General features: G+C 37.3%; 1 protein-coding gene across 1 annotated transcript in view; it reads right to left on the bottom strand.

Annotated features, from left to right (window-relative positions):
- Positions 1–396: 396 nt before the first annotated feature.
- LOC123554452 (transmembrane protein 164-like) overlaps positions 397–27,446 on the bottom strand; it is a 36,759-nt gene continuing 9,709 nt past the window's right edge. Inside the window, exons 3-6 of the mRNA XM_045344616.2 lie at positions 23,364–23,480; positions 14,711–14,789; positions 4,455–4,555; positions 397–1,080 (exon numbers count right to left, since the gene is read on the bottom strand). Of these exons, the coding sequence (XP_045200551.2) occupies positions 712–1,080; positions 4,455–4,555; positions 14,711–14,789; positions 23,364–23,480 (666 nt within the window). The 3' untranslated portion in view covers positions 397–711. The remainder of the gene's footprint in view (positions 1,081–4,454; positions 4,556–14,710; positions 14,790–23,363; positions 23,481–27,446) is intronic.

The following is a 27,446-nucleotide window of genomic DNA, read 5'->3' on the forward strand; positions in this document are numbered from 1 at the left end:
TAACACCCATGACTTTGTTTGCAGTTCAGTTTCAATTCGGCATTCAAGTTTTTGCTCTTATTCTCCCTTGACTTGCTTTTGCTTAAAACACTCGCTACTGAATCCAAAAGAATATTCAATATACCTTTAAATATGTTTTGGGGATCATCTTTGCTGGTTTAAAAATGTATAGAGTGTTTGTTCACTTTTTACATTCTTAGAAAGAGACATTTTTTGTTTACTCCACACTGGAAGTTGATATTTTATATCAACACCGCTTTAAAATACACTACCGTACCATCAATATTGTTTCCCAAGTATTTGATTTACGCACTCATTGAGTGTATAATTTATTTTTATCTTAGGTATTTTTAGAGTACCTTTCAATGCGTGTGTTACGTTCTATGTGGGGGGAATTTTAATCCCGACCGTGCTCTGTTACATAAAGCATTTAGATGATTCAGATTTTATTTACGCTGGTAAAAAGTTATTGTGGGCGTTTCTGTATTTTCTTATACGTTTTTGTACGCTTAAAAATTATCAGACATATGTATATGCATTATTTCAAAGCATAATTTACGCTAATACGCATCTTATCTGGAGCCCTGCATTGTTACCTTTGTGAATAAATTAACACAAGAAATTTACAATGTAATTCATTTGTAAATTCTTCCGTAGATTACAATCAATGGTGATTCTGTCAGTATTCCTGAAAAGTTCTTACGTAAATTCCTACATTTGTTTCGAGTACCCATTTTTCTCCTTGTCTGACTGCTCATGCCTGGATCTATTTTCTGTCACATGACTTGTTAACATTCCATTTCTATGTTTCACATTACAGTCACTTTTATTGCTTGTTGTGTCACTTTCCTCTATGGGTATATTATCAGAGTTATGACCCGATTCTTTCACAAAAACTTTCACTTCATATCTATCATTTGGTTTTGTAAGCTTGAATTTAAATGATGTCCATACAATAAACTTTCCAATCAGTGGTATGAGCAAAACCTGGTGTATCATTCCACAAATACGATAAAGTCGACCGTAGAAGGGATCCGAGACCGCTGGACAGAGCATGTTGTTCAGGTTAACCTGGGATAACTGAAATATACAAACAATATGTATACAGGAATTGATTTATATTTCTGACAAAACAAGATAACAAGAGGGCTATAATGGCCCTATATCACTCACCTGTTATCACTGCACTTAAGGACAAGAAGGTCAAAAATCATAATCAAGATCAATCAAAAGAATCATGAGAAAATATAGTTGAAATTTTCTTAAAGGTACAGATATGTCAAAATACACCTAAAAGTTGGGGGTATCATCCATGTTGTACCACAGAAAAGTGTCTTGGTTTTTCCCTACGGCTAATAATAAAAAAGTTACGAAATAAGCTATTTATAGTAACATAAAAGGGAAGTAATTCAAAAAAATTATTGTAAGTGTACAAAAGAAGGATCTGCCAAATAAAAACAAAAGCACTGCAATGCAATGCAAATGCAGAGTAATATACACACAAAAAAAAGTCATATGACCTTTGACCCCTAAGCGTGACCTTGACCTTGAAGTGAGTCATCGGAAACATGCGCTCTGCACATCGTTTTGATAAGGTGAACATTTGTGTCAGGTTTCTTTGAAATCCTTCAAGGGGTTCAAGAGTTACAGAGTGGAAGGGAAATTGCTAACCAACAGACAGACAGACAGATGGACATCGAGGCGATAACATAAAACATCCCTTCGGGCATATAAAAAGAAATCGAGATCTTATGGTGATACAAGTTGTGTGCAAGTTTGGTTAAAATCAAATCATAAATGAAGCTGCTATTGTGCAGACAAGGTCAAAATAGCTAATTCTGGCCCTTTCAGGGGCCATAACTCTGCAACCCATAATGGAATCTGGCCAGTTCAAGAAAAGAACCAAGATCGTGTGGTGATACAAGTTTTGTGCAAGTTTGGTTAAAATAAAATCATAAATGAAGCTGCTATTGTGCAGACAAGGTCAAAATAGCTAATTTTGGCCCTTTCAGGGGCCATAACTCTGAAACCCATTAGGAGATCTGGCCGGTTCAAGAAAGGAACCAAGATCTTATCGTGACACAAGTTTTGTGCAAATTTGATTAAATTCAAATCATAAATGAAGCTGCTATTGTGCAGACAAGGTCAAAATTGCTAATTCTGGCCCTATTAGGGGCCATAACTCTGAAATACATAAAGGAATCTGGCTGTTTCAAGAAAGGAACCAGGATCTTATGGTGACACAAGTTTTGTGCAAGTTTGGTTAAAATCAAATCATAAATGAAGCTGCTATTGTGCAGACAAGGTCAAAATAGCTATTTTTCGCACTTTCAGGGGCCATAACTCTGGAACCCATAATGGAATCTGGCCAGTTCAAGAAAGCAACCAAGATCTTATGGTGGCACAAGTTGTGTGTAAGTTTAGTAAAAATCAAATCATAAATGAAGCTGTTATTGTGCAGACAAGGTCAAAATAGCTAATTTTGGCCCTTTCAGGGGCCATAAACTCTGGAACCCATAATGGGGTTCTGGCCAGTTCAAGAAAGGAACCAAGATCTTAGGGGTGATACAAGTTGGTGTGCAAGTTTGGATAAATAAAATCATAAATGAAACCACATCGTGCAGACAGAAATTGTGGACGGAGACGGACGGACGGACGGACGGACGATGGGCGATCACAAAAGCTCACCCTGTCACTATGTGACAGGTGAGCTAAAAACTGGACACATGTCCAAAAGAAGTGGATGTCCCCATTATGTGAAGTAAGGACTTAGAAGTGTGAGTCAATAATGACACTTTGATAGCAGAATATATATACACTTGATGTTATCGATCAGGCCCCAATCCAGATAATACTTTGGTTATGGGGCACCAGTTTAGAACAAAGGTGTCATCAGTGAGGCTCACAGTGTCTAGTGGGGATAGGTACAGGTGGAGTATAGGTCACTTCTCAGCCGACTGGGGGGTGGAGGGTTGGTTGAGGGGTAGGGACATGTGCCCCCTGGGTCTGACCCAGTGGACTAGAAAAGAAATATGACCGTATATCTTTATTTCACATTTACCTGATTGAAATACATCAAGTTGTTACAGTGAAAATTTTTTTGACTAAGTCTTGCATTTGACACATTGTATTACCAAGATAAATGTTTGTGCTAAGTTATCTGAATATTCATCTATGAGCATAAAAATATAAAAGTTATAGATGGAACAAGAAAAAATAGTAAAATTTTCTGGTCTTATCCTCAACACAAATATTCATTTGTTCATATACAAGTTACAGACTTTTCAGGGTGACCTTGACCTTTAAGCTTCAGGGATAACCACGAGTCATGCAAACAATGCATTGTCTAGTTATGTTGAATATTTGTGCCGTGTTACTTGAATATCCACCCATTCATATAAAAGTAAACACTTGACATGAATAAGAGTTGGAGGACAAATGATTTTAGCCAGAACATCTTTTATTAATTGTCTCGGAGAAAATAGACATTGCCTCTGGATTGAACTCATGACCTTGCCATCAGCTGATCAGCACTCTCTGTAACGAGCTAAGCAGATCCACCCACTAAGCTGCGGTGCACCAGGCACCTTCTGTTTGACTTCCACGTTTATAAACTGTATGTATATGGGCAAAGATGCAAGTGTTATTCATTACATTACATATAAATGAACAATTTTAGATAACATTTGAGCCATGCCATGGGAAAACCAACATAGTGGGTGTGCGCAGCATGGACCCAGCACCTCCCGCACATCTGCGCAGTCTGTAGATCCATTTTCGCTAACAAGTTTCTCCCAATTCCCAAATTAGCTTTAAAGCGAACTGCATGGGCCTGACCAGACTGCGCGGATGCGCAGGGGTCTGGATCCATGCTGGTCGCACCCCCAAACTTGTTGGTTTTCCCATGGCACGGCACATTTATTGAAAACAAATGTTATAGAAATGGTAACATAAAGAAGAAATATCCCAGTATGCCTGTTTGCAAGTAACAGATAAATCGGCAACTTTCACACTATCTATAATTAATCAATGGAGAATTTTTCTTTGAGCCAATACTTATTGTGAAACAAGAAAATTAAGAGCCAAACAAGTGTGCAACACAAATACCAAAAGTTCTATAATCCCATAATAATTTCAGGCACGGGTGAGCACCTGATAAGAACCATAGACCGTCAACAAGCCTGCTGAATGACTTCCTGAATAGATGACCTGAGCAGGGCACAAACCCACATAGGTGAGGGGTAAGCAATCTTAACCAATTAGACAAAGTGGTCCCTCTTGCCACTACAAACCCTTTCCTTCCCTGACCCCACAATTTCTTTAAGTGATTTTTTTCACAATTAGAAACTTTTGGGTTATCGGGTTAGCGGTAGAAAATAGGGTCGGGCTGTTTAAAGACACCTAAGAAAATCATGAAATGCCAGTGATTTGCTTTATATAGATATTATACATACCACAGCTAGATAGTTGAGAGGAACAAAATGGAAGAAGTAGAGCCAGCCTAACGAAAGTAATGTCCAACTCATGTCGGATAACTTCTCCGGAGTGTATACACCTGTAACAAATCAAACTGATAAAACATCTTCACCAAGCTCACATGGTACAATTATGATTTAACCTTTACCCTGCCAAATTTCTAAAATGAACTGGTCCATCATTCAATTTGGGCAGTACCATTTATTATTCAAAGGGGTGTTCTCTGAAAATTTACAGACTGAAAAGCGAACAGTGCAGACCATGATCAGCCTGCAAGGATGTGCAGGCTGATTTTGGTCTGCACTGGTCGCAAAGGCAAAATCACTTGCCACCAGCAGGCTAAAGGTTAAAGGCACATCCCATAGTTTCCATTGCACACCTCTGTGTGCATAACATCTATAACATCTTCCCTTTTATTGTACTTTATATTAGCAGTTAACACATAATTATCATGCTGGACAAGACTGATTCTGTCTTTGCGACCTGTGCAGATCATGATCAGTCTGCACATCTATGCAGTCTGATCAAGATCTGCACTGTTCTCCATTCAGTCTGTATCTTTTTGATAAGCACCCCTTTTAACAGTTAATGGTACAGTCCAAATTGAAAGTTGGACAAGTTCATTATACAAATTTCGCAAGGAAAGGGTTAAGATCTAATTCTAAAATTTGAGCTACAAAATTAGTTCCACTAATTTCACTGTAGCTCTTACTTTCTATAACTTGATACCTTAGACTGCAATTTAATTTTAAAGCAACTTGTTTCACAGAGTGGCTGACATTTTGAATGTCTTCATTTCACATAATTTGATGCCAGATGTGTTATTGACACTAACAAATGTAACAAGAGGGCCACGATGGCCCTATATATTGCTTACAAGAGTTGATCTGGCCTACTGACCTAGTTTTTAACCCCACATTACCAGGAGTTGAACTTGACCTAAAGATCATCAAGACAAACATTCTGACTAAATTTCATAAAGATTTGGTTACAACTGTGGCCTCTAGGGTGTTCCCAAGCTTTTCCTCTGATTTGACCGGGTGACCTTGTTTTTGACCCCACATGACCCAGATTTGAATCTGACCTACAGAATATCAAAACAAACATTCTGACTAATTCTCATGAGTTTCAAACTTAAATTGTGGTCTCTAGAGTGTTGAAAACATTTTCCTTTGATCTGACCTAGTGACCTAGATTTTGACCCCACATGACCCAGATTCAAACCTGACCTGGAAATGATTAAGACATACATTGTGACCCAGTTTCATAAAGATTGAGTCACAACTGTGGCCTCTAAAGTGTTCACAAGCTTTTCCTTTGATTTGACCAGGTGACCTAGCTTTTGACCCAACATGATCCAGATTCAAACTTGACCTAGAAATCATCAAGCCAAACTTTCTGGCTAAGTTTCATAAATATTGGGTCACAACTGTGGCCTCTAGAGTGATCACAAGCTTTTCCTTTGATTTGACCAGGTGACCTAGTTTTTAACCCAACATGACCCAGTTTCGAACTTGACCTAGACATCATCAAGACTAACATTCTGACCAAGTTTCATAAAGATTGGGTCAAAAATATGGTCTCTAGAGTGTTCACAAGCTTTTCCATTGATCTGACCTACTGACCTAGTTTTTGACCCAAAATGACCCAGATTCAAACTTGACCTAAAGATCATCAAGAATTACATTCTGATCAAGTTTCATAAAGATTGGGGCACAAATGTGAACTCTAAGAGTGTTCACAAGCTCTTCCCTTTGATTCTGATTTACTGACCTAGTTTTTGATCCCAAAATGACCGAGTTTTGAATTGACCTGGATATCAAGCCAACATTCTCCAAGATTCATAAAGATTGGGTCACAATGTGGTCTCTAGAGTGTTCACAATTTCCTTTGATCTGATTGGGACCTAGTTTTTGGACCCCACATGACCGAGGTTTCGAATTGGTCCTAGAGATCACCAAGACCAACATTCTGACTAGGTTCATAAAGTTTTAGGTAAAAAATGTGGTCTCTAGAGTGTTCACAAGCTTTACTTTTGATATGACCTACTGACCTAGTTTTTGAACCCACATGACCCAGTTTCGAATCTGACCTAGAGATCATCAAGACTTACATTCTGACCAAGTTTCATAAAGATTGGGTCACAAATGTGGTCTCTGGAGTGTTCACAAGCTTTTCCTTTGATTTGACCTACTACCTTGTTTTTGACCCCACATGACCCAGTTTCGAAATACACCTAGAGATCATCAAGAATTACATTCTGACCAAGTTTCATAAAGAGTCAAAAATGTGGTCTCTAGGGTGTTCACAAGCTTTTCCTTCGATCCGACCTACTGACCTAGTTTTTGATCACACATGACCCAGTTTCGAACCTGACCTAGAGATCATCAAAACAAACATTCTGACCAAGTTTCATAAAGACTGGGTCACAAATGTGGCCTTTAGAGTGTTCACAAGGCAAATGTTGACGGACGACGGACAACTGATGACGCACACCGATGCACGCCGGACAATGACTGGTCACAATAGCTCACCTTGAGCACTTTGTGCTCTGGTGAGCTAAAAAGGAAAACTGGCATCAGTACTGCATTTTTGTTACAACTTTGGTTATGTTGATTTTTTTTAAATTTATATATTGGTTCAACTGAGATGAAGCTTGGAATTTATTTATATCACTCTCAAGCCTGCTTAAAGTCTTCCTAGAAAAACTAGTACTGACATCATACAAGAAGGCAAGGTTGTGTCCCTAGTGGGGCTTCAGCCCAAAACCTCTAGGATGAGCGACTGACACCTTATAAGTTAACCGCTAGACCACCAGTGAGAGTCCCCTTGATGATTGATATTGTTCACCATACCCCTTTAGAAACACTATCTTGTGTTTTGCAAAAATTCATGCAAGTTACTTTTAAGTCACTAATTTTTGTGGAGAATTTTATGTTTGTGTCAATCCAGAAAATTCAAAGGAAAAAAAGAAAATTCACATTCATTTTATCTCCTAAAATTCATATCAACATGAAACAGCAGTTTGTCAAAAACCATCAAATTTCATTCCCACCAGACTCAAAGTTTTCACCAAAGTTTCTATTCTACAAATTAAAATCTATAACAAATTTTAAGAAAGCCATATTTTCTCAGCAGGTTGTTTAACGCCTAACTGCACATTTCTTTCACTTCTCATTCATTTTTCTTCAGAAAATTTCTGACAAAAAGCAGAGAAATGCTATATTGTAATGGCTGTTTGTCTCACAGTCACAAATTTAGGGCATATGGTGACTATCCGGCTTTTTTATGTTAGGGAAAACCCCAGGTTTCCTTCGGCATTATTTCAAGCACAGGTTGGCACCTAGGGTGAACTTCCACACATGAAAGAGTTCTACATTCAAAGGAACGATTCATGAATCCACAGTCACGAGGGGCAAAATATTCAAAGTCAATACCCTTCAGCACTTGGTCTAGTCTAGAAGCCCCCACATTGCCCACAAACACTTGGGGTTAGGACCACCCCACCCACCCCACTCTCACCAGCCCCTGCCTAAATTTAGCGAATATGTTTTAGCATTTTGACATGTATTGAGCATATGTGACGATCATAAAATGCATTTTGTAACATTTCAGCGTTTTTAAAAATGCATTTTTTACCATCAATTCTCTTAACACATGAAGATTTGCAACAGTGAAACTGACACTGGAAAACAATAGTCAATTTAGCTTCTTAATTAACACCTACCTATGAATCCCTGGTGTCAATCTACGATCTGGTAACCATTCTGTCAAATGACACCGGTCCTGACAATGGATGTTTGGGTTACGATGTGAAAATCAGTAATTATCATGAATCAATCAATCTTACTTGTATGACACACTTCCCTGCGAATAGATCCCTGCTTTGCACTGCAAATAGCGTACGAGGGTACCAAACTTGGATTTTTATCGTAGGAAGTGATGATCCGGTATAACACAGTCGTAAGTGTATTATTTTTTGTACCCGGTTTATGATACGCACAGTACAAAGCGGGGGTTCAAGCAGCAAGCAAGTGTTCCCAGTGTAAGTTTCACTGTTGCAAATCTTCATGTATTAAGAGAATTGATAGTAAAAATGCATATTTTTTAAAACAAGCTGAAATGTTACAAAATGCGTTTTATGATCATCACATATACTCAATGCTAAAAAATATTCGCTAAACTTAGGCAGGGGCGGAGGAGAATGGGGTGGGTGGCAGGGGGTGGTCTTGACCCCAAGTGTCTGTGACATTGCCGTGAGAGATATATCTCCTGTCAGGACTGGTCCATTAAAATCATTATTTTAAAACAAGAAGACCATGATGGTCCTGAATCGCTCACCTGCCCCCACAATGAACTGAGTTTGACGTCGGTTTTTTTTTTTTATTATTTGACATAGTGACCTAGTTTTTGAGGGTCTGTGACCCACTTCTGAACTTGACCTAGATATCATCAAGATAAAAATTCTGACCCAATTTTCATGAAGATCCATTGAAAATATTTGGCCTCTAGAGGGTCAAAAGGTCTTTCTATGTTGAGGACTAGTGACCTAGTTTTTGATCGCAGCTGACCCGGTTTCAAACTTGACCCAGCTATCATCAATATGAACATTTCAGACCACTTTCATACAGATCCCAATGAAAAACTATTTGGGCCCTTAGAGTGGTCACAGGTTTTCTATTATTTGACCTTCTGACCTAGTTTTTGACCGCATGTGACCCAGTTTCAAACTTTGGGCCCAGATATTATCAAGATGAACATTCTGACCAATTTTCATGCAGATCCCATGAAAAATATGGCCTCTACAAAAGTCACAAGGTTTTTCTATTATTTGACTTACTGACCCTAGTTTTTGACCGCAGGGTTGACCCAGTTTCGACTTAAACTACATATCTCAAGATGAACATTCTGACCAAATTTTTTACAGATCCCATGAAAATATTGACTCAGAGAGGTCACAAGGTTTTTCTATTATTTGACCTAATGACCCAGTTTTGGACCGCACAAGAACCCCGTTTCAAACTTGACTTTTGGTATCATTTAGGTTAAACATTCTGACCAATTTTCATGGGAAAATCCAATGTAAAATATGGCCCCTTTGGGAGGTCACAAGAAATTTTCTATTTTTAGACCTACCAACCTAGTTTTGGACCGCAGTTGACCAATTTTTGAACTTGACCTAGATATCATCAAGATGAACATTCTGACCAATTTTCATGCAGTCCCATGAAAAATATGGCCTCTACAGAGGTCACAGGTTTTTTTTATTATTTGACTACTGACCTTTGTTTTGGATCAGACGACCCAGTTTCGAACCTGACCTAATATCTCAAGTGAACATTCTGACCAAATTTTTATGCAGATCCCATGAAAAATATGACCTCTAGGGAGGTCACAAGGATTTTCTATTATTTGACCCCTGACCCATTGTTTTGACGGCAGTTGACCCCGGTTTCAAACTTGACCTAGATTTCATCAAGGGTAAAAATTCTGATCAATTTTCATTTCAGAATCCAATAAAAATACGGCCTCTACAGGGTCACAAGGTTTTTCTATTTTTGACCTAGTGACCTTAGTTATTTTATTTTTATTATTTTATTATTTTTATTATACCAAAATTTATATAGCGCCCTTTTCATGAGGCATTTCACGTTCAAAGGCGCTTTACATAGTTCAAATGCGCCCCACACAGGCGCGCCATAATTCATCCTCTACTAGTACAGACACAGGAGCAATCTGACCAGAGGACAGAGTTGAGACAAAGCCCCCACGACAGAGAGATCAGAAATCAGATACAGGCTTGTTTCCGGCTAACTTAGCCTAGCTCATTTTGAACAGACAGCCTATTTCTTTAAGTGCCCGTGGGATAGCACTGATACACGCAGGATTGCCTGGGTTCCTGACCAGTTTCACCTCTAGTTGGGTGGGGAAACACTGAAAAAAAGTTTCTGAAAAATTCCGAGTAGCTGCCGGGGACAAACCCAGACCTCAGGATTGGAAGGCCAGTGTGCGAACCTTGAGCTATCCGCCCCACCATAGTTTAGGACCGGACGTGACCCAGTTTAAACTTGACCTAGATATCAAGATGAACATTTTGACCAATTTTCATGCAGATCCTATGAAAAATATGACCTCCAGAGGTCACAAGGATTTTCTATTATCTGACCCACTGACCTAGTTTTTGAAGGCACGTGACCCAGTTTCGAACTTGACCTAGATATCATCAAGGTGAACATTCAGCCCAACTTTCATGAAGATCTTTTGAAAAATATGGATTCTAGAGAGGTCACAAGGTTTTTCTATTTTTAGACCTACTGACCTAGTTTTTGAAGGCACGTGACCCAGTTTCGAACTTGACCTAAATATCATCAAGGTGAACATTCTGACCAACTTTCATAAAGATCCCATTAAAAATGTGACCTCTAGAGTGGTCACAAGCAAAAGTTTAAGGACGGACGGATGACGGACGCAGCGCGATCACAAAAGCTCACCTTGTCACTTTGTGACAGGTGAGCTAACAAGAGGGCCAAAATGGCCCTATATCGCTCACCTGTTATCATTGCACTTAAGGACAAGAAGGTCAAAAAAATCATAATCAAGATCAATCAAAAGAATTATGAGAAAATATAGTTGAAATTTTCTTAAAGTTTTTCAAATAAAATTTTTTTTTCAAATCAGGCCAGTAGTTTTATGCCTGAAGGATTACCTCAGAGGAGGGTAAGGAGCAAAATTTTGACTGATGAGCCCAAAGGACAGGAACAACAAAGGGGAAGAAATTAAAATAAATCTTAGTCCTCAGAAAAAAAAACTAAGTCCAAGGACAGGAACAACAAAAAAGGAAGAATTTAACCAAAATTAAAAAAAAATTCTTTCAAGGTACAGATATGTCAAAATACACCTAAAAATTGGAGGTACCATCCATGTTGTACCACCACAGGAAAGTGGTCTCGGTTTTACCCTACGGCCAATAATAAAAAAGTTTCTTAAAATAAGTATTTATTGTAACATAAAAGGGAAGTAATTAAAAAAAATTATTGTAAGTGAACAAGGATCTGCCAAATTAAGCACTGCAATCGACGCAAATGCAGGGGCAATTTACACACAAAACAAAGTCATATGCCTTTGACCCCTAAGTGTGACCTTGACCTTGAAGTGAGTCATACGAACATGCGCTCTGCACACTGTTTCGATGAGGTGAACTTTGTGTCAGGTTTTTGAAAACCTTCAAGGGGTTCAAGAGTTTACAGTGGGGGAAATTGCTAACCAACAGACATACAGACAGAAAGGACACCCAGGCGGGGTAACTTAATATGTCCCTTCGGGCGAATAAAAAGGAATCAAGATCTTATGGTGATACAAGTTGTGTGCAAGTTTGGTTTAAATCAAATCATAAATGAAGCTGCTATTGTGCAGACATGGTCAAAATAGCTAATTTTGGCCCTTTCAGGGGCCATAACTCTGGAACCCATAATGGAATCTGGTTCAAGAAAGGAACCAAGACCTTAAGGTGACATAAGTTTTGTGCAAGTTTGATTAAATTCAAATCATAAATGAAGCTGCTATTGTGCAGACAAGGTCAAAATAGCTAATTCTGGTCCTATCAGGGGCCATAACTCTGGAAACTATAATGGAATTGGGCCCGTTGAAGAAAAAAACAAGATCTAGTGGTGATAACAAGTTGTGTGCAAGTTTGGTTAAAATCAAATCATAAATGAAGCTGCTATTGTGCAGAAAAGGTCAAAAAGCTAATTTTGGCCCTTTCAGGGGCCATAACTCTGGAACCCACTATGGGATCTGGTTGGTTCAACGAAGGAACCAAGATCTTATAGTGACACAAGTTTTGTGCAAGTTTGGTTAAATTCAAATCATAAATGAAGCTGCTATTGTGCAGACAAGGTCAAAATAGCTAATTCTGGCCCTTTCAGGGGCCATAACTCTAGAACCCGTACCGGAATTGGCCAGTTCAAGAAAGGAAACCAAGATCTTATGGTGATACAAGTTGTGTGCAAGTTGGTAAAAATCAAATCATAAATAGAACTGCTATTGTGCAGACAAGGTCAAAATAGCTCATTTTGGCTCTTCAGGGGCAATTTACTTGGACCCCTAAAAGGATTGGCCAGTTCAAGAAAGGAACCAAGGGTCTTATGGTGATACAAGTTGTGTGCAAGTTTGGTTAAAATAAAATCATAAATTTAAACCACTATCGTTTCAGACAAGAAATTGTTGACGCACAAAATAGCAAATTCTGGCCCTTTAAGGGGCAATAACTCTAGGAACCCAAGATGGGATCTGACCGTTTTCGAAGGAACAGAGATATCATGCCAATACAAGTTTTGTACAAGTTTGATCAAAATTCCTTGCAAAATGTGGTCTCTATTTTGTTCACAAGAAATTGTGGACGGACAACGGGCTATCACAAAAGCTCACCCGTGACAGGTGAGCTAAAAAGGCAAACAAGAGTGCCAGAATGTCACAATATACGCCCGTCACAGCAAATTTCTTTACACTAGCACCTGTATTTGCAAATGGAATTTTTTAAATTTTTTAGTAGTTTACAATGTTTTTTTTTTAGAAATTTTGTAATTCTTTTATTTTTTAAGTCCACAAAAAAAAGATCCTTACCAGGGAGAGATACCTTAAAAAAACACCCAAAATTTGAAAGTAACATCAATGTTGTACCAAAAGAAAAGTGGTCTTGGTTTTTTCGTAGGGTCAATTATAAAAAGTTCAATGTAAGTTTTTTATAGACACAACTAAGGGAAGTTAATCTTTTAAAGAGAAAGAGAAAAAAAAAAAAAAAAAAAAAAAAATTAAAAAAAAATTACAAGTCCATACAAAAATCCTTACCAGGTAGAGATTAGCTCAAAATACACCTCAGAATTGGACGTAACATGCATGTTGTACTACAGAAAAGTGGTCTCGGGTTTTTCCCTACGACTTGTAATGAAAAAGTTACAATATAAGCTATTTATAGTAACAGCAAGGGAAGTATTCAAGAGAAGGGACCAGTGCATGACACTCCGTCTCATTTATGGTGTAACAATTGTGCCAAGTTACATCAAAATCCCTCCATGCACGAAGAAGAAATGCTCGGACAAAGTCATTCTTGTATCTGACCTTTTGACCTTTAAGTGTGACCTTGACTTGACCCAGGGACCTGGTTCTTGGCATGACACTCCGTTTCATGCTTGTGAACATTTGTGCCAGTTGTATCAAAATCCCTCAATACATGAGAAGAAAAGCTCTGGACAAAGATTTCATTCTTGTTCCTTGACCTCTAAGTGTGACCTTGACCTTACCCTTGGGACCTGGTTCTTGCGCATGACACTCCCTCTCATGATGGTGAACAATTTTGCCAAGCTACATCAAAGTCCTTTCATGGGATGAAGAAGATATGCTTGGCAAAGTTTTCATTTCTTGTATCCTTTGACCTCTAAGTGTGCCTTGACCTTAGACCTAGGGACCTGGTTCTTGCGCATGACACCCCCCTCTCATTATGGTGAACAACTGTGCCAAGCTACATCAAAATCATTCCATGCATGAGAAGATATGCTCCGGACAAAAATCATTCTTGAATTTTTCATTCTTGTATCCTTTGACCTCTAAGTGTGACTTGACCTTAGACTAGGGACCTGGTTCTTGCGCATGACACTCCGTCTCTGATGATGAACAATTGTGCCAACTTTCATCAAAATCCCTCCATGCATGAAGAAGATATGCTCCAGACAAAGTCATTCTTGAATTTGACCTTTGACCTCTAAGTGTGACCTTGACCTTAGTCCTAGGGACCTGGTTCTTGCGCATGACACTCCGTCTCATGATGGTGAACACCTGTGCCAAGTTTCTTCAAAATCCCTCCATGCATGTAGAAGATATGCTCCGGACAAGGTCTGTGGACGCCGCCCGCCCGGGCCCCACCGCCCATTCCGCCCGCCAGGGGCATTCCCATAATACGTCCCGTTTTTCAAACGGGCGTATAAAAAGTACCTGCCAGGAGCATTAAATAAGATTTAAGAACATACTTTATGATAAAAAATAATAATTTATGATACCACACATAATTGTCCTTCCATATTACATCAACAATCCTCTTACCAAACCACTTCCTGTATTAACTGATTGAGATCTTTCTTGTTAAAATGATTATTAATCTTAAATATAAAGATGTTCTTTTCCATGATGGAAGGCTAGCAGCCATTAGATATGATTTATAAGCAAATGTGTTTTTACTTACCTCCAATTTTCATAAGGTAGTATGGAATTATCATCATTAATATATGCTGTACAAAATACACCTCTGTCTCAAACGGTAACTGAAAATGAAAAACATTTTTTAAAACATTTCATACCGGTATACTTGTTTTAAACATTTTGTATACAAATTTTGATAATACAGGTAAAATTGAGGCAAAACTATAAAATCTGAAAAGCAGGAGGGCCATGATGGCACCATACTGCTCACCAGAGTTTCACAGCTTAAATACCTTTTTGGTAAGCACCCCTTTTAACAGTTAATGGTACTGTCCAAATTGGAAGATGGACAAGGTCATTATAGAAACTTAGCAGGGTAAGGGTTAAACAGAGGAGAAATCTTTCAGTGTTTTTCATACGGGTTCAGGAAAATGTGTTGTTTCAAGCTTTTTCTATTTTCAGTTCTGGCGGCCACCTTTTCAAGGAATAAGAATAAACAGAATATTCTCAAATGCTGGTCCTAAGAATCATATTTGTACAACTGTTTTTTATTTAAGAAATAATAAATATGTTTCTATATTTTATCAGTTAATAAAATATGGGCAGGAGTTAGGATGCATAATAATTAAAATCACAAGTGCACAGCACGAGTGATTTAATTATTCGCATCCGAACGACTGCCCATATTTTATTAACTGATAAAATTGTTGGAACAGATTTATTATTTCGATTCTAACAACGCAAATAATTCGCATTTTACAGTACTACATTTTCAGCGTAATACGTCATTCGGGTCATATGCTGTTACAATTTACCCCCAAGGTTAGAAAGTGTTGCATAGCCAATGGAATGTATAGATATTTGTTTCTTTTTTATCAGAATTTTGAGAAGTATTTATAAATTAGTAATTTAACAGCTCGCAAACTATTTATGAACAGAATCATCAAATTAAGTTAGTTGACCCTGAGATACGAGTTACGAGCTTAACTTTTTTATGATGTCACATCATTATGACGTCAAACTTTATGTCATACATCTATGGCGTCACTGCCGAATTATAATTGAGCTAACTGAATTCGCTCGTAGAGATCAAAACGTGTTTTACGGACCTACACATAAGTCAGTATGACTTTTTATCATAATTATGTTTTTGAAATGTTGTTTTCAACTGTTTGGCCCTGAAACAATTCGTCTGTAATGGAACAGAAGCAGAATCTCTTATGTCACAATCGTAGGGGGTGAAATGTACCAGCCAACCATATTTTATTGTAGATTCATGTATAGGCGATTTCGCTATATGTTTATATCGCAATTGCTGCGAATCTTGTTAGAATATCAAATCCAAAACAAAACGCTGGTGCACAACTTCACATGCTGAATAACAATCTCATGATGTTTGATGACTAGGTCAATTAGTTTTTGATATATGCACAACACAAATTCAGATGGAAGTTCATCAGGTCAGAAAAACATGCAGACAAGAGTATATCTAAGTGACCTCCAAAAATTAAAAGTATTTGGCACCATGCAGGCACCAAGAAAGAGTGCAAACCACATTTGACCTAGGACATTTCAGAATAAAAATGATGTAACAGAACAGTATAACACTTTATTCAAACATACTATCCATTAATTATTCTAGACTCCTATTAAAATTTCTCATGATGTGTTACCGCCTGTATTTTAATACTATTAAAAGATGATTATGCGCTGACTTCACACAGACCTGTTATATTAGGTGCTATATGAGGGTTGTCCCAGGCCAGAAAATCGTAGACTTTTTTATTACAGTAAAACACCGCTCGCTCGAGGTCGCAAGGGGATGAGCAAAATGCTCAAGTTATCCATGGTTTCAAGCAACCCAAACATTGACCAACATACCAAGAAAATTGAAGTTTGTTTTACCAATTGTCATCAGGACGATTTGCAGGGTAAACAGTGATGCGTAATAATAACATACTTATGACATTTTCAAAAAGACATAATACAAGCGTTATCTATGATAGACGTTTCAATATATAATTTGTAAATGGCACATGTAAAGAAACAACTAAGACTTTACTATTATTATTATTATTATCAACAAGTGCATAACAAAATTATCGTCTCAATTTTATGAAAACTGGCTATATTATTTCCTTCATACCAACTGCTGATTAAAATACTAAGATCTCATAACTAACTTCTTGATCCTGCAGAAAAGATGTTTTAAGTAATCAGTAACTGATCGATATTTGATCAATAAAACTTTTCTTCAACTTTTTATAAATAATTAATCTCATTATCAGACCAAATAAACGGACAAACAAGGTGTGAAAACTTTTGACACCTCTGCTTGAGTTTGCCAGAAGCAACAAAGAGTAAGTTAATACACAAGGACCAGGTGTCATGCTCGAGCAATCGAGTTACTGATGTTCGACCCAGCCATGGTAATTTCACACAGAAAATAGAAGGAAATTGGAAGGACCACATGAATTGCTTGAGCTAGCCCGGGTGCTCGAGTCATCGATGCTCGAGCGAGCGGTGTTTCACTGTATTTCTAAAATAAGCCACGCATCAAATAATTATTTCAACTGGTGTTATTTCAATGTATAATCTCTAGGACTATAAAATTTAAAATTAAGTATCTGTCATATTATTCGAGTGTCTTTTTTAAATAATGGACATCAGTCAGTGCTTGTCAGCGCACGCTCAGTTTTCCTCCTACAAAAGGAAGCGGCTTCCTTTTCAAATTCATTTAACTTTCCCGATATACATTTTACACGATTAAAATTTATATCCTCGTTAATGGTAATGTGTGGCGCATAATTATGTTGCATTTCAAGTCTTTGGCATCACTTACGTTAAAATAGTGATATAACTCTGAAAGTCACGGTCGCACGCCAGAGATGACTTCATTAGATAAGTTCGCGGCAAAGAAAGTTTTGAAACCATTTTGTCGCCCTCTCTTTGCATCACTCGCCCAACTTTCCTTAAAACTTTTGTACAACATACAGACAAGTGTCCGGCTTAAATCTGCCTGACTTCCAGAATTTTGCACTTTCCGTTTTGTTTGTGAAGGAGTCACAACGCGACCTACACTATATTTTATTAATACTTCCTTTTCTGATGTCATAATTTCTGACAGTTCGTACGACCGTTATTTTCAAATTTACATCAGCATTTTAAAGCAAGTGATGTCAAAGGCTTGAAACGCAACATAGTTACGTGCCACACATTGCAATTAACGTCGAAATTTCAATCCTATGAGATGTATATTGGGTAAGTTATGATTTTAAATGGAAGCCGCTTCTTTTTGTAGGAGGAAAAATGAGCATGCGCAAACTAGCACTGACTGCCTTCAATTATTTAAAGAATACTCAAATAATATGAGAGGTATTTAATTTTAAACTATATAGTCCTGTCGAGTATACATTGAAATACCATCAGTTAAAATGATTATTTCATGCGTCGCTTATTTTAGAAATAATAGAAAAAGTCTATGATTTTCTGGGACAATCCTCATACATGCACCATGAAATAGTACTTCCCTATTTCATCTACCGCAGATACCCAAGTATAATGCGCACCCGTTTATAATGCGCATCCCCGATTTCAGCCCAAAATCCTGGGAAAAAAAACATTTTTGGTCAATTTTGAGGTGGATGGAAAATGAAAGTAGAGTTTACATCAACACCAGTAATAAATTTTATCTCCGCGGCGGACAGCAGCATCGGTCTCGCAGTACTATTGATTTTTGTTTTCTAGAAAATAAAACCAGTAAAATATTGTTATGTTTGTTGTTTCACCTTTTTTAATCAACTATATTGAATAAATAAATAGCAGCTGATTCAATATTTTGGAATCGCATCTTTCAAAATGACATGAGCTTCTCAATTCAAATCGATAACAAAAGGTGTGATAGTCTTTTTATCACAATCAAATAGCCACTAATTACCGGCAATTAACGTGTCACCTCGTGTCAATTATATTGTTCACAGTTTGATCTCGGTTGCAGATAATTCTCGATCTTTAATTAGTATCATAATTTTTGTGATTTATTAACATTTCTTTCATCAAAATACTTTTTAATTTATATGAAATTAATTTTGTTTGAAAGAAAAATAAACCATTTGATCTTTTACGGAATGTAATGGCAATCTTAGATTTTAGCGGTGACAGTAAGTGGGGGGAGTAGTTTCCCTTCACCAAAATGGCGAACATTGGTAACAAACTTGTTTTGAAGTTGGAAAATCGATATACCTGTGTATTATGCGCACCCACGATTTGGGGGTGGTCCCGGGGGTCAAAAAACTGCGCATTATACATGGGTATCTACGATACTTGTTTGTATAAAAAAATATTAGAATTCAAATGAAATATAGTAGGACCATGTTTTTATATTATCTATACATTCCAAACAGGTTATACCCCATGTGTATTACAAAATTCACACTATGCCCTTTATCCCCTTGTGAAAATCGGCAGACGTATAATTATAACTTTAGATAATTTTTAAAACATGGCTCGCCTATATTTGATATCTTAAACCATGTGCTTCTGTGTTCTTATTGTCTGTGCAGGTACAGGGTCCAAAATCCAGGTTTTACTACAATGCAAATTTATAAAATAAAGTTTACATATATCTGCATAAATTTACATCATGTTATCTATTTAAATAATAAGTGTACTCTGATCTTATCAAATTGTAGCAAATCAGTACTTTAACCTTTTCAAACAGGAAGTAAGAACTGTAACTTATCTACTGAAAGTAGGACATTGTGTTCTACATTTAATGGGATTATCAGTGTCATATTTCAAAATTAGGTGAGACTTTGATTAAAGACCCTAGACAACTTTCTAACTTACTTTTTCACCGAAAAAGAACTTGATGAAAATCATTCTGAAAATACTGGTAAAATACAGCTACCGGTATCCTTGAACATGACAGGTGGACAATATTTTAGGCCCTTCCTTTATTTATGTGTTTTCACAACTTCATGATGAAGTTCATCTACTTACTTAATAAAACAATCTCTTTTAGTATTGTTTTAAAAACACAAGTAACTATTTTGCACCAATGAAACAAAGTTTGGTCAAAAATCAATACACAGGCAAATATTGTGCATTCAATAAAATGTTTAAACATTATACACATTGTCTTGGCCACAGGTAAATGATATTTCTCCATATTTTTATGCAAAACCTATATAATTACCATTACTGAAATAAAACAGAATATGGTTATTCTGTGGTGGGTCTTTAAAACAGCAACCATGCAGACTACTAAACTGCTGCTACTTCAAAACAAAACCACTCTGGATTGACCTGTTTCATTGTTAACAATACAGAGATGTTTTTTTTCGTTTTTTTTTCTATTGTTTCTGTTAACATTTGGTAATTACTCTCTCACATTTTCACTGCATTGAAATAATTGCTCCATAATCTCTGGTAGAACACATTTTTTACAACAATATTGTATAATGCATAAAATTGTTCCACTTTTATTTGTGACAGGATAATATCAGTATCCAGAACATAAACAGGGACATAGCTGTCAAACACTGAAACAGAACCATGGTATGCTTCTCTATTAAACATACAACTACACAGTTTTCACTGTTTCTTTTTTTAAAGAAAGATACTGAGCAGGAACTAGCAGTCTATTTTCAATAACAGTGACCTTGACCCCTAGCAATCTCATATGTTATCTCCACCTAAGCTACTAACACACCAGGTCTCACTTCTACATCACCTCATCCCCAGGTAAAGTTACTGAGCAGAAACTGATTTTCTACCTTTACTATGTGTGACCTTGACCTTGATCTAAGTGACCCAAGATAAAATTCAAAACGTTGTCCTGATAAAAGCTATCTACTAACCAAGTCTGCTGACAACAGGTACACCTAAACCAAAGATACTGAGTGGAAACCATTTTTCTATTTTTAGCTATAATGTCCTTGACCTTGACCTTGACCCCAGCAACCCTGACACCAACAACCGTAAATGCAGTTCCATCTAAACTGAGCAGTAGATATTAACACCAATGCAGGAATCAGTAAAATAGCTCTCTATACACTTCATACAGTCTAGGTAAAAATAAATTTTACATGAGGTACAGAACTAACTGAAAGAGCTTAGTAACTAAATACAGTCATAGTCATTATGAAAGTCTTTATCCCCAATTTATGTAAAAATTCTAATTGGAAGTGCCCATAATATTAGTTCCTTATGTGTCCACATTTCTCAAAGTAATACCATCCAAGTGTGGCATTAATGCTAAAATAAGTAACTTATAACTTTCTTTTCAGTCTATCGGATAACAAGGAGAAATTTCTCACAGTTTCTATTGATTTGCTGGAATTAAATATAGGATACATCTTTCATAATGTCTACAGGATATCATGATTGTTCTATATCCTTCTTATCAATCAATTCCATTCTATAGAGGCTGGTTATTTGCACTGTCTAGTAAAACAACACAGACAGAACTTGACAAGTAAAGAGGACTGGATTGTGTTGGATGCAGGAATGGAATGTAGCTGGAAATAGACTACAGAGAGATAATAGGAATGTAGAAAGGTGGGGGAATGGCCTGGAAAGGGAGTGGACAGGGTGAATGAGCGGAGTTTGTGCATGAATTTCAGTAGGTAGCCTAAGATAGTAGAATTTTATAGAAGGTGAAATGAAGGGTGAAGGTGGAGTGGAGGGATATGTGGGGACTGGGAGTTTGAATATACTGAATGGAAAGGGAATGGAAAAATGGAGTGGAGAGTTGTGCAAGAAACAGAAGGAAGGCTGAGTGAAGAGGATAAGGGCATGCAACAGGACATAGAAGGAAGCAGCCTTCAGGGGGAGGTTGAAAGAAGAGTAAATGGAAAGACATGAGAGAACAGAAGGAAGTGATGTGTTGAAAAGGGAGATGGCGTGAAAGGAAACTGAAAATGTATCAGTGATAGAAAGACAAGGCAGTCTGAAAGACAGCTAAATCCCCCGCCACTGGTATGGACAGTAAAAGGGTAAACCTTCGACCTTGAGCTGTGACCTTGACCTTGACCTGACATGACTGACCCATGAATTCTGCACATCATCTAGATGAGGTGATCATTTGACCAAAGTTTCATGAAAATCCTAAAAGGGGTTTAGGAGATACAGAGCTCAAACCTTTGACCTTGAGTAGTGTCCTTGACCTTGAGTTGACATGGCTGACTCATGAGTTCTTGATGATCATGAGGTGATCATTTGACCCGAGTTTAATGTAAATCCTTCAAGGGGTTTAGGAGATACAGAATGAACACAAAGTGGAAGGCTCAAACCTTTGAATCTCAAGTTGTGACCTTGACCTTGAGCCGGCTTGGCTGACTCTTCACTTCTGCACATCGTCTTGATGAGGTGATCATTTGACCCAGGTTTGATGAAAATCCTTCAAGGGGTTTAGGAGATACAGAGCGGACACAAAGTGGAAGGCTCAAACCTTTGATCTTGAGTTGTGACCCTGACCTTGAGCCAACATGGCTGACTCATAAGTTATGCGCATTGTCTTGATGAGGTGATCATTTAATCCAAGTTTCATAATTATCCTTCAAGAAGTTTAGGAGATACAGAGCGGACACGAAATGTAGCCTCGAAAGTTTGACTTTGAGTTGTGACCTTGACCTTGAGCCGACATGTCTCACTCATGGGTTTTGCACATCGTCTTGATGAGGTGATCATTTGATTTAAGTTTCATGATTATCCTTCAAGGGGTTTAGGAGATACAGAGCGGACACAAAATGGAAGGCTCAAACCTTTGACCTTGAGTTGTGACCTTGACCTTGAACCGACATGGCTGACTCATGGATTCTGCACATCATCTTGATGAGGTGATCATTTGACCCAAGTTTCATGAAAATCTTCAAGGGGTTTAGGAGATACAGAGTGGACACAAAATGTTACGGAAGGACGGAAGACGAAAGGACAGACGGAGACCATTCCTATAACCCCCCACCACGGGGGATTAAAAAGATGTGGAGGAGATAGAGACAGTAAAAAGGGAGAGATAGTGTGGGAAGCACAGCAGAGAAAAAGATGTGAAGCAGTGAGAGGGGTGGGCACGGAAATTAGGTAGGGAAGGGGAATATGTAGCACAGTAGAAGAAAGTGATGTTGATGGTGAGATAAAGTGGAGTGTAAAAGAACAGACCATGTGGGAATAACCAGCTAGTTCATCACAAAACAGTTACCCAGATATCTTGAAATCAGCAAAACTTCCATGAAAACAATGTCAGAATAACATCATAAATAATATGTCCGACTAGCATTTAATCATTTGCATATTAAACTGTATGCCCTAACAGACTCTTCTTGAAATGCTTTCACAGGCTTTGGAAACCTTCCAAAGCACTCTGTGGAGGACTTCAATGGAATATTAAACAGCACTTTATAGAAATAATGACTAGTTTGCATATTTCTAACAGATATAAAAGAAATCCATTTAATACAGTTAGGTCAGCTTATTGTCTTACTTACTTTTAACTGCATACAGCGGAATTGATTTTTCGTTCCTTGCCCATTTACACTTAAGTTTAAATGAAAGCAAAGAAAGAAAACAAGGAAAATTAGTACTAATGACTTTTAGGAAATGTAACACTTGAGAGTGCTTATGGATAGGATCCAAAAATACATGACAATTTTCCTGGAATAACCTTACAAGTACAGACGATAAAATGAAGTACTCACAAGTCTAGTATTTATGACTGGAAAGAGAATAGCTATTGGAGCACCAGTCAACATATGTAAATGTAGACGGAACATTGCCGTGACCATTTTCCCAGGTGGCGCTGCTAGAATGTATATCTGAAAGTAGAAATAAAAGGGAGAATTTGTGAAAAGTTTTAAGTCCACCAATAATGACAATTACCAGAAAAACTTTTAAACTAGTTTAAAACTTCATGGCTCAGTCTTAACAGCTGATCAACAATCATATACCGGTACATGAGGATGCTCGTGGATCATTTTCAAACCACTTTACTATCAACAGACAGTGGAAAATGGAAGAGTAAAAATGACCTTGAAATCCTGAAAATGTTTTTTCTGCACGTGTGAAGACTCTCACTAGAGTCAAAGTCAAATACTGCCGTTAGATTTCCTACTGTCAGCTTGTTGTCGAAAGATGATGATATGACGTATTTAGTCTTGATTCATCCGACCCTCATTTCAAACTTAATTTCTTTTGTTGCAAGGCGTACTACTTGGATATGTACAGAAATGTCCATCTGTTTGTCAGGTAGTCTGTCTGGAACACTTTAAATCTCACTTATAAATATTAGCGATCCAAGCAATTCCATAGAAACTTCACACATACGTTAAGCATAGTAAAAAGTTGTGTGTGCAGAGGAGTCTTGACCTAACATGTCAAGAGCAAACCACTTTGCGGGCTTCATTATAAAATACAACTTAAAATTATTGAAAGGTTTACAGCATAATTGAATGATTAACAAAAATTGTTTGGCAGTTTTACAAAATTACATTTTTCAAATTGCATGATTTATAGAATTACCGAAATTAGGCAGACTAACTGTTTGATCCACCTAATCTATACAACAGATTTTTTTTTACAAATTGCTGCTTTATTATGCAATTCCAGATATAAAACATGTGACCGAGTATTGCAGTGGCAATACAGAAGTCCCCTACCGGTATAAAACTTTTTAGTCTTCGTCCCTTGTGGTTGCTGGCAACTGTGTTAAGACTAAAAATGCTTCAAGGAATTAAGGAGCTAAGAAACAAAAACAAGTTTTACTTAAATTTCAATAGTGGCCTTGACCTACAAGCATACATTGTAGGTCATGTACACAACACACTGTCTCAGCATTGGGAAAAGTTGTGTGCAGTATTAAGATAATCCATCAATGCACATAAAAGTTATGGAGCGGAAACAAAATTTTACTTGCCACTTGACCTTGACAATAGTGACCTTGATCTTTGACCTACAAGCATAAGTCATGTATGTGCATTAGTAGGGGGGTAAAGGAGTCCAAAAAGGCTGTTATTAACACCAACTTTTACTTTTGGATAATAAATTCAAAATTAATCAGGATATTTTGAATATTTATATCACACACTTATAAACTGAAGGTCTCTGTAGTTCTTCAGCAGACAGATTAGACAAACAGTAGACAGTGTGTTTTCCCAGTTTTCTGGTAATAAGAAACACACTGCCTTGTGTTTTAATCAGAATATATTTTTTTAAAAATTTGTTGAAAAAGGAGGAAAAGTAAACTATATGGACTGTGGTAGCCTAGCTCCCTGGCTGCATGGTTATTTTTTTCATATAAATACTGCAAGCTAAATAAAAAGCCTCTAAAATAGCACATTTTATCTGATGGCTGAACTATACCTATGTTCGGAGCCAGGGGCAATAAAAAATGTCAATGTAGAAACAACCTGCTGGAGTTACTTCCCGCTTAATGAATAAACATATATATGTAAATAAGAACAAACATAGGGACGGGAGCCAGTCTAGGACTGTGGAACTGGGCCGAATATCAGCCCAAAGAACGGTCCAGAAAACATCGGTAGGTAAAAGGAAGCTTAACAGGTGTTTACTATTGATTTCAGGGACATGATCAAAACACAAACTAGGAAGAAATTGAGCCTGTCAACCTGAGGTCACAATATCTACTTCAAAAGAACTAACACCTACTCAATAGTTCCACCAATTTACTTCAGAAGAACAAAATATCTGCTTCACTACAACTTTTCAATGATATATTACATTTTCTGAACTATTTTAATGGTAGACATTACAGGAACCAATCCTTAGAAATTCTTCAAAATTCTGAGGATTTTAACAGTTGTTTAAAAAGAAAACTTTAAAGTGTGATAGATACCCAATAACTGTACAGACAAAGAAATCAATGTAAAAACTGCACTCCTGTGGGTTTATCTCAAGTCTCTTGCACCAGTAGATTTTGGAACATCTGTTAATCAATAGGTAATAAGCAATATACAGTAGAACCACATGTGGTTGTTATTTACACCTGCTTAGGCCAGAGTTCTTTGATTTTTCGTTACTCAGACCTGCCGACCCTATTTTCCATCATTTTCGAAAAAAAAAAAATTGAAATTTCAAAAATTTCAAAATTATTTTCGGGCGACGATCGATGTTTTGCTGCATTCTGACGACGACAACGTCGATATTCGTCAGCGCATTATCCATCAGTGTCATACAGGCTCAATTTCCGCTCAAATGGAAGCGTCTCCCGTACGTAAACAATAACTTGTGTAAAATTTAAGATTGTCTTTGAACGTTTTATGCACGATGGAAAAGCGGAATATTTGGTTTGTGATCTAGTATATAGACAATAAAACAATGAAAAGCAAGTTCTGTAAAGGCCAAGAAGATGAAAGCTAGAAAAAACTTAGCGAAATTTAGGTAACGAAATGGTTACGGTCAGTAACGGTGTCTCAAAATGCTAGAAAAACATAGATTTGCCCGACGTAAATAACAACGGCAACACTGAATGTGAATCTGACATGTCTTTGCCAGTTATATATTACATGGGGATGATGTATAGGAGCAACAAAGTGCTGCCAAACAAAGGAGTCATCCCTTTTAGGATTTTGCGTTGTTGTATTTTTTTTACCAGGAGGGAAAGGGGCCCAGGCCTGTGATTTGGGGCAAAAATAGCTCGGTATTTGGGCAAAGGGGAATAAAAAACCTGATGTAAAGTCAGTTTTGGGGGAAAACTGCATAATTTAAAAGATATTTTTTGAGGGAAGGACCCTATTATGAAGGGGGAAAAATCGAAAGCTGTAGCTTGAGAAATGTGAAAGCAGGTCACTAGATCAATTTCAAGGACAAAGTTCTTTGTACACAAAACTATGCATGTGCATCAAGTTTGAAGGCTGTACTACAGTAGTTTGAGAAATTTGAAAGTAGGTCACTACGTCAATCTTAAGGTCAAAGTTTATTTCGGTACACAAAACTATGCAAGTGGTCCAAATTTGAAGGCTGTAGCTTGAGAAATGTGAAAGTAGGTCACTAAGTCAAAATCAAGGTTAAATTACAATTCAGAACACAAATCTATGCATGTGGTCTAAATTTAAAGCCTGTACCTTCAAAAATGTGAAAGTAGGTCACTAGGTCAATGTCAAAGTTTGTTTCGGTACACAATCCTATGCATGTGGTCTAAATTTGAAGCCTGTAGCTACAGAAATGTGAAAGTAGGTCACTAGGTCAATCTTAAGGTCAAAGTTCATTTCGGTATACAAAACTATGCAAGTGGTCCAAATTTGAAGGCTGTAGCTTGAGAAATGTGAAAGTAGGTCACTAAGTCAAAATCAAGGTTAAATTACAATTCAGAACACAAATCTATGCATGTGGTATAAATTTAAAGCCTGTACCTTCAAAAATGTGAAAGTAGGTCACTAGGTCAATGTCAAAGTTTGTTTCGGTACACAATCCTATGCATGTGGTCTTAATTTGAAGCCTGTAGCTACAGAAATGTGAAAGTAGGTCACTAGGTCAATCTTAAGGTCAAAGTTCATTTCAGTACACAAAACTATGCAAGTGGTCCAAATTTGAAGGCTGTAGCTCGAGAAATGTGAAAGTAGGTCACTAGGTCAATGTCAAGGTCAAAGTTTATTTCGGAACACAGAGCTATGCATGTGGTCCAAATTTGAAGCCTGTACCTTCAAAAATGTGAAAGTAGGTCACTAGGTCAATGTAAAGGTCAAAGTTTGTTTCGGTACACAAAACTAAGCATATGGTCCAAATTTGAAGGCTGTAGCTTGAAAAATGTGAAAGTAGGTCACTAG

Source organism: Mercenaria mercenaria, chromosome 7 (genome assembly GCF_021730395.1).
Source record: "Mercenaria mercenaria strain notata chromosome 7, MADL_Memer_1, whole genome shotgun sequence".
Classification (NCBI taxonomy): Eukaryota; Metazoa; Mollusca; class Bivalvia; order Venerida; family Veneridae; genus Mercenaria; species Mercenaria mercenaria.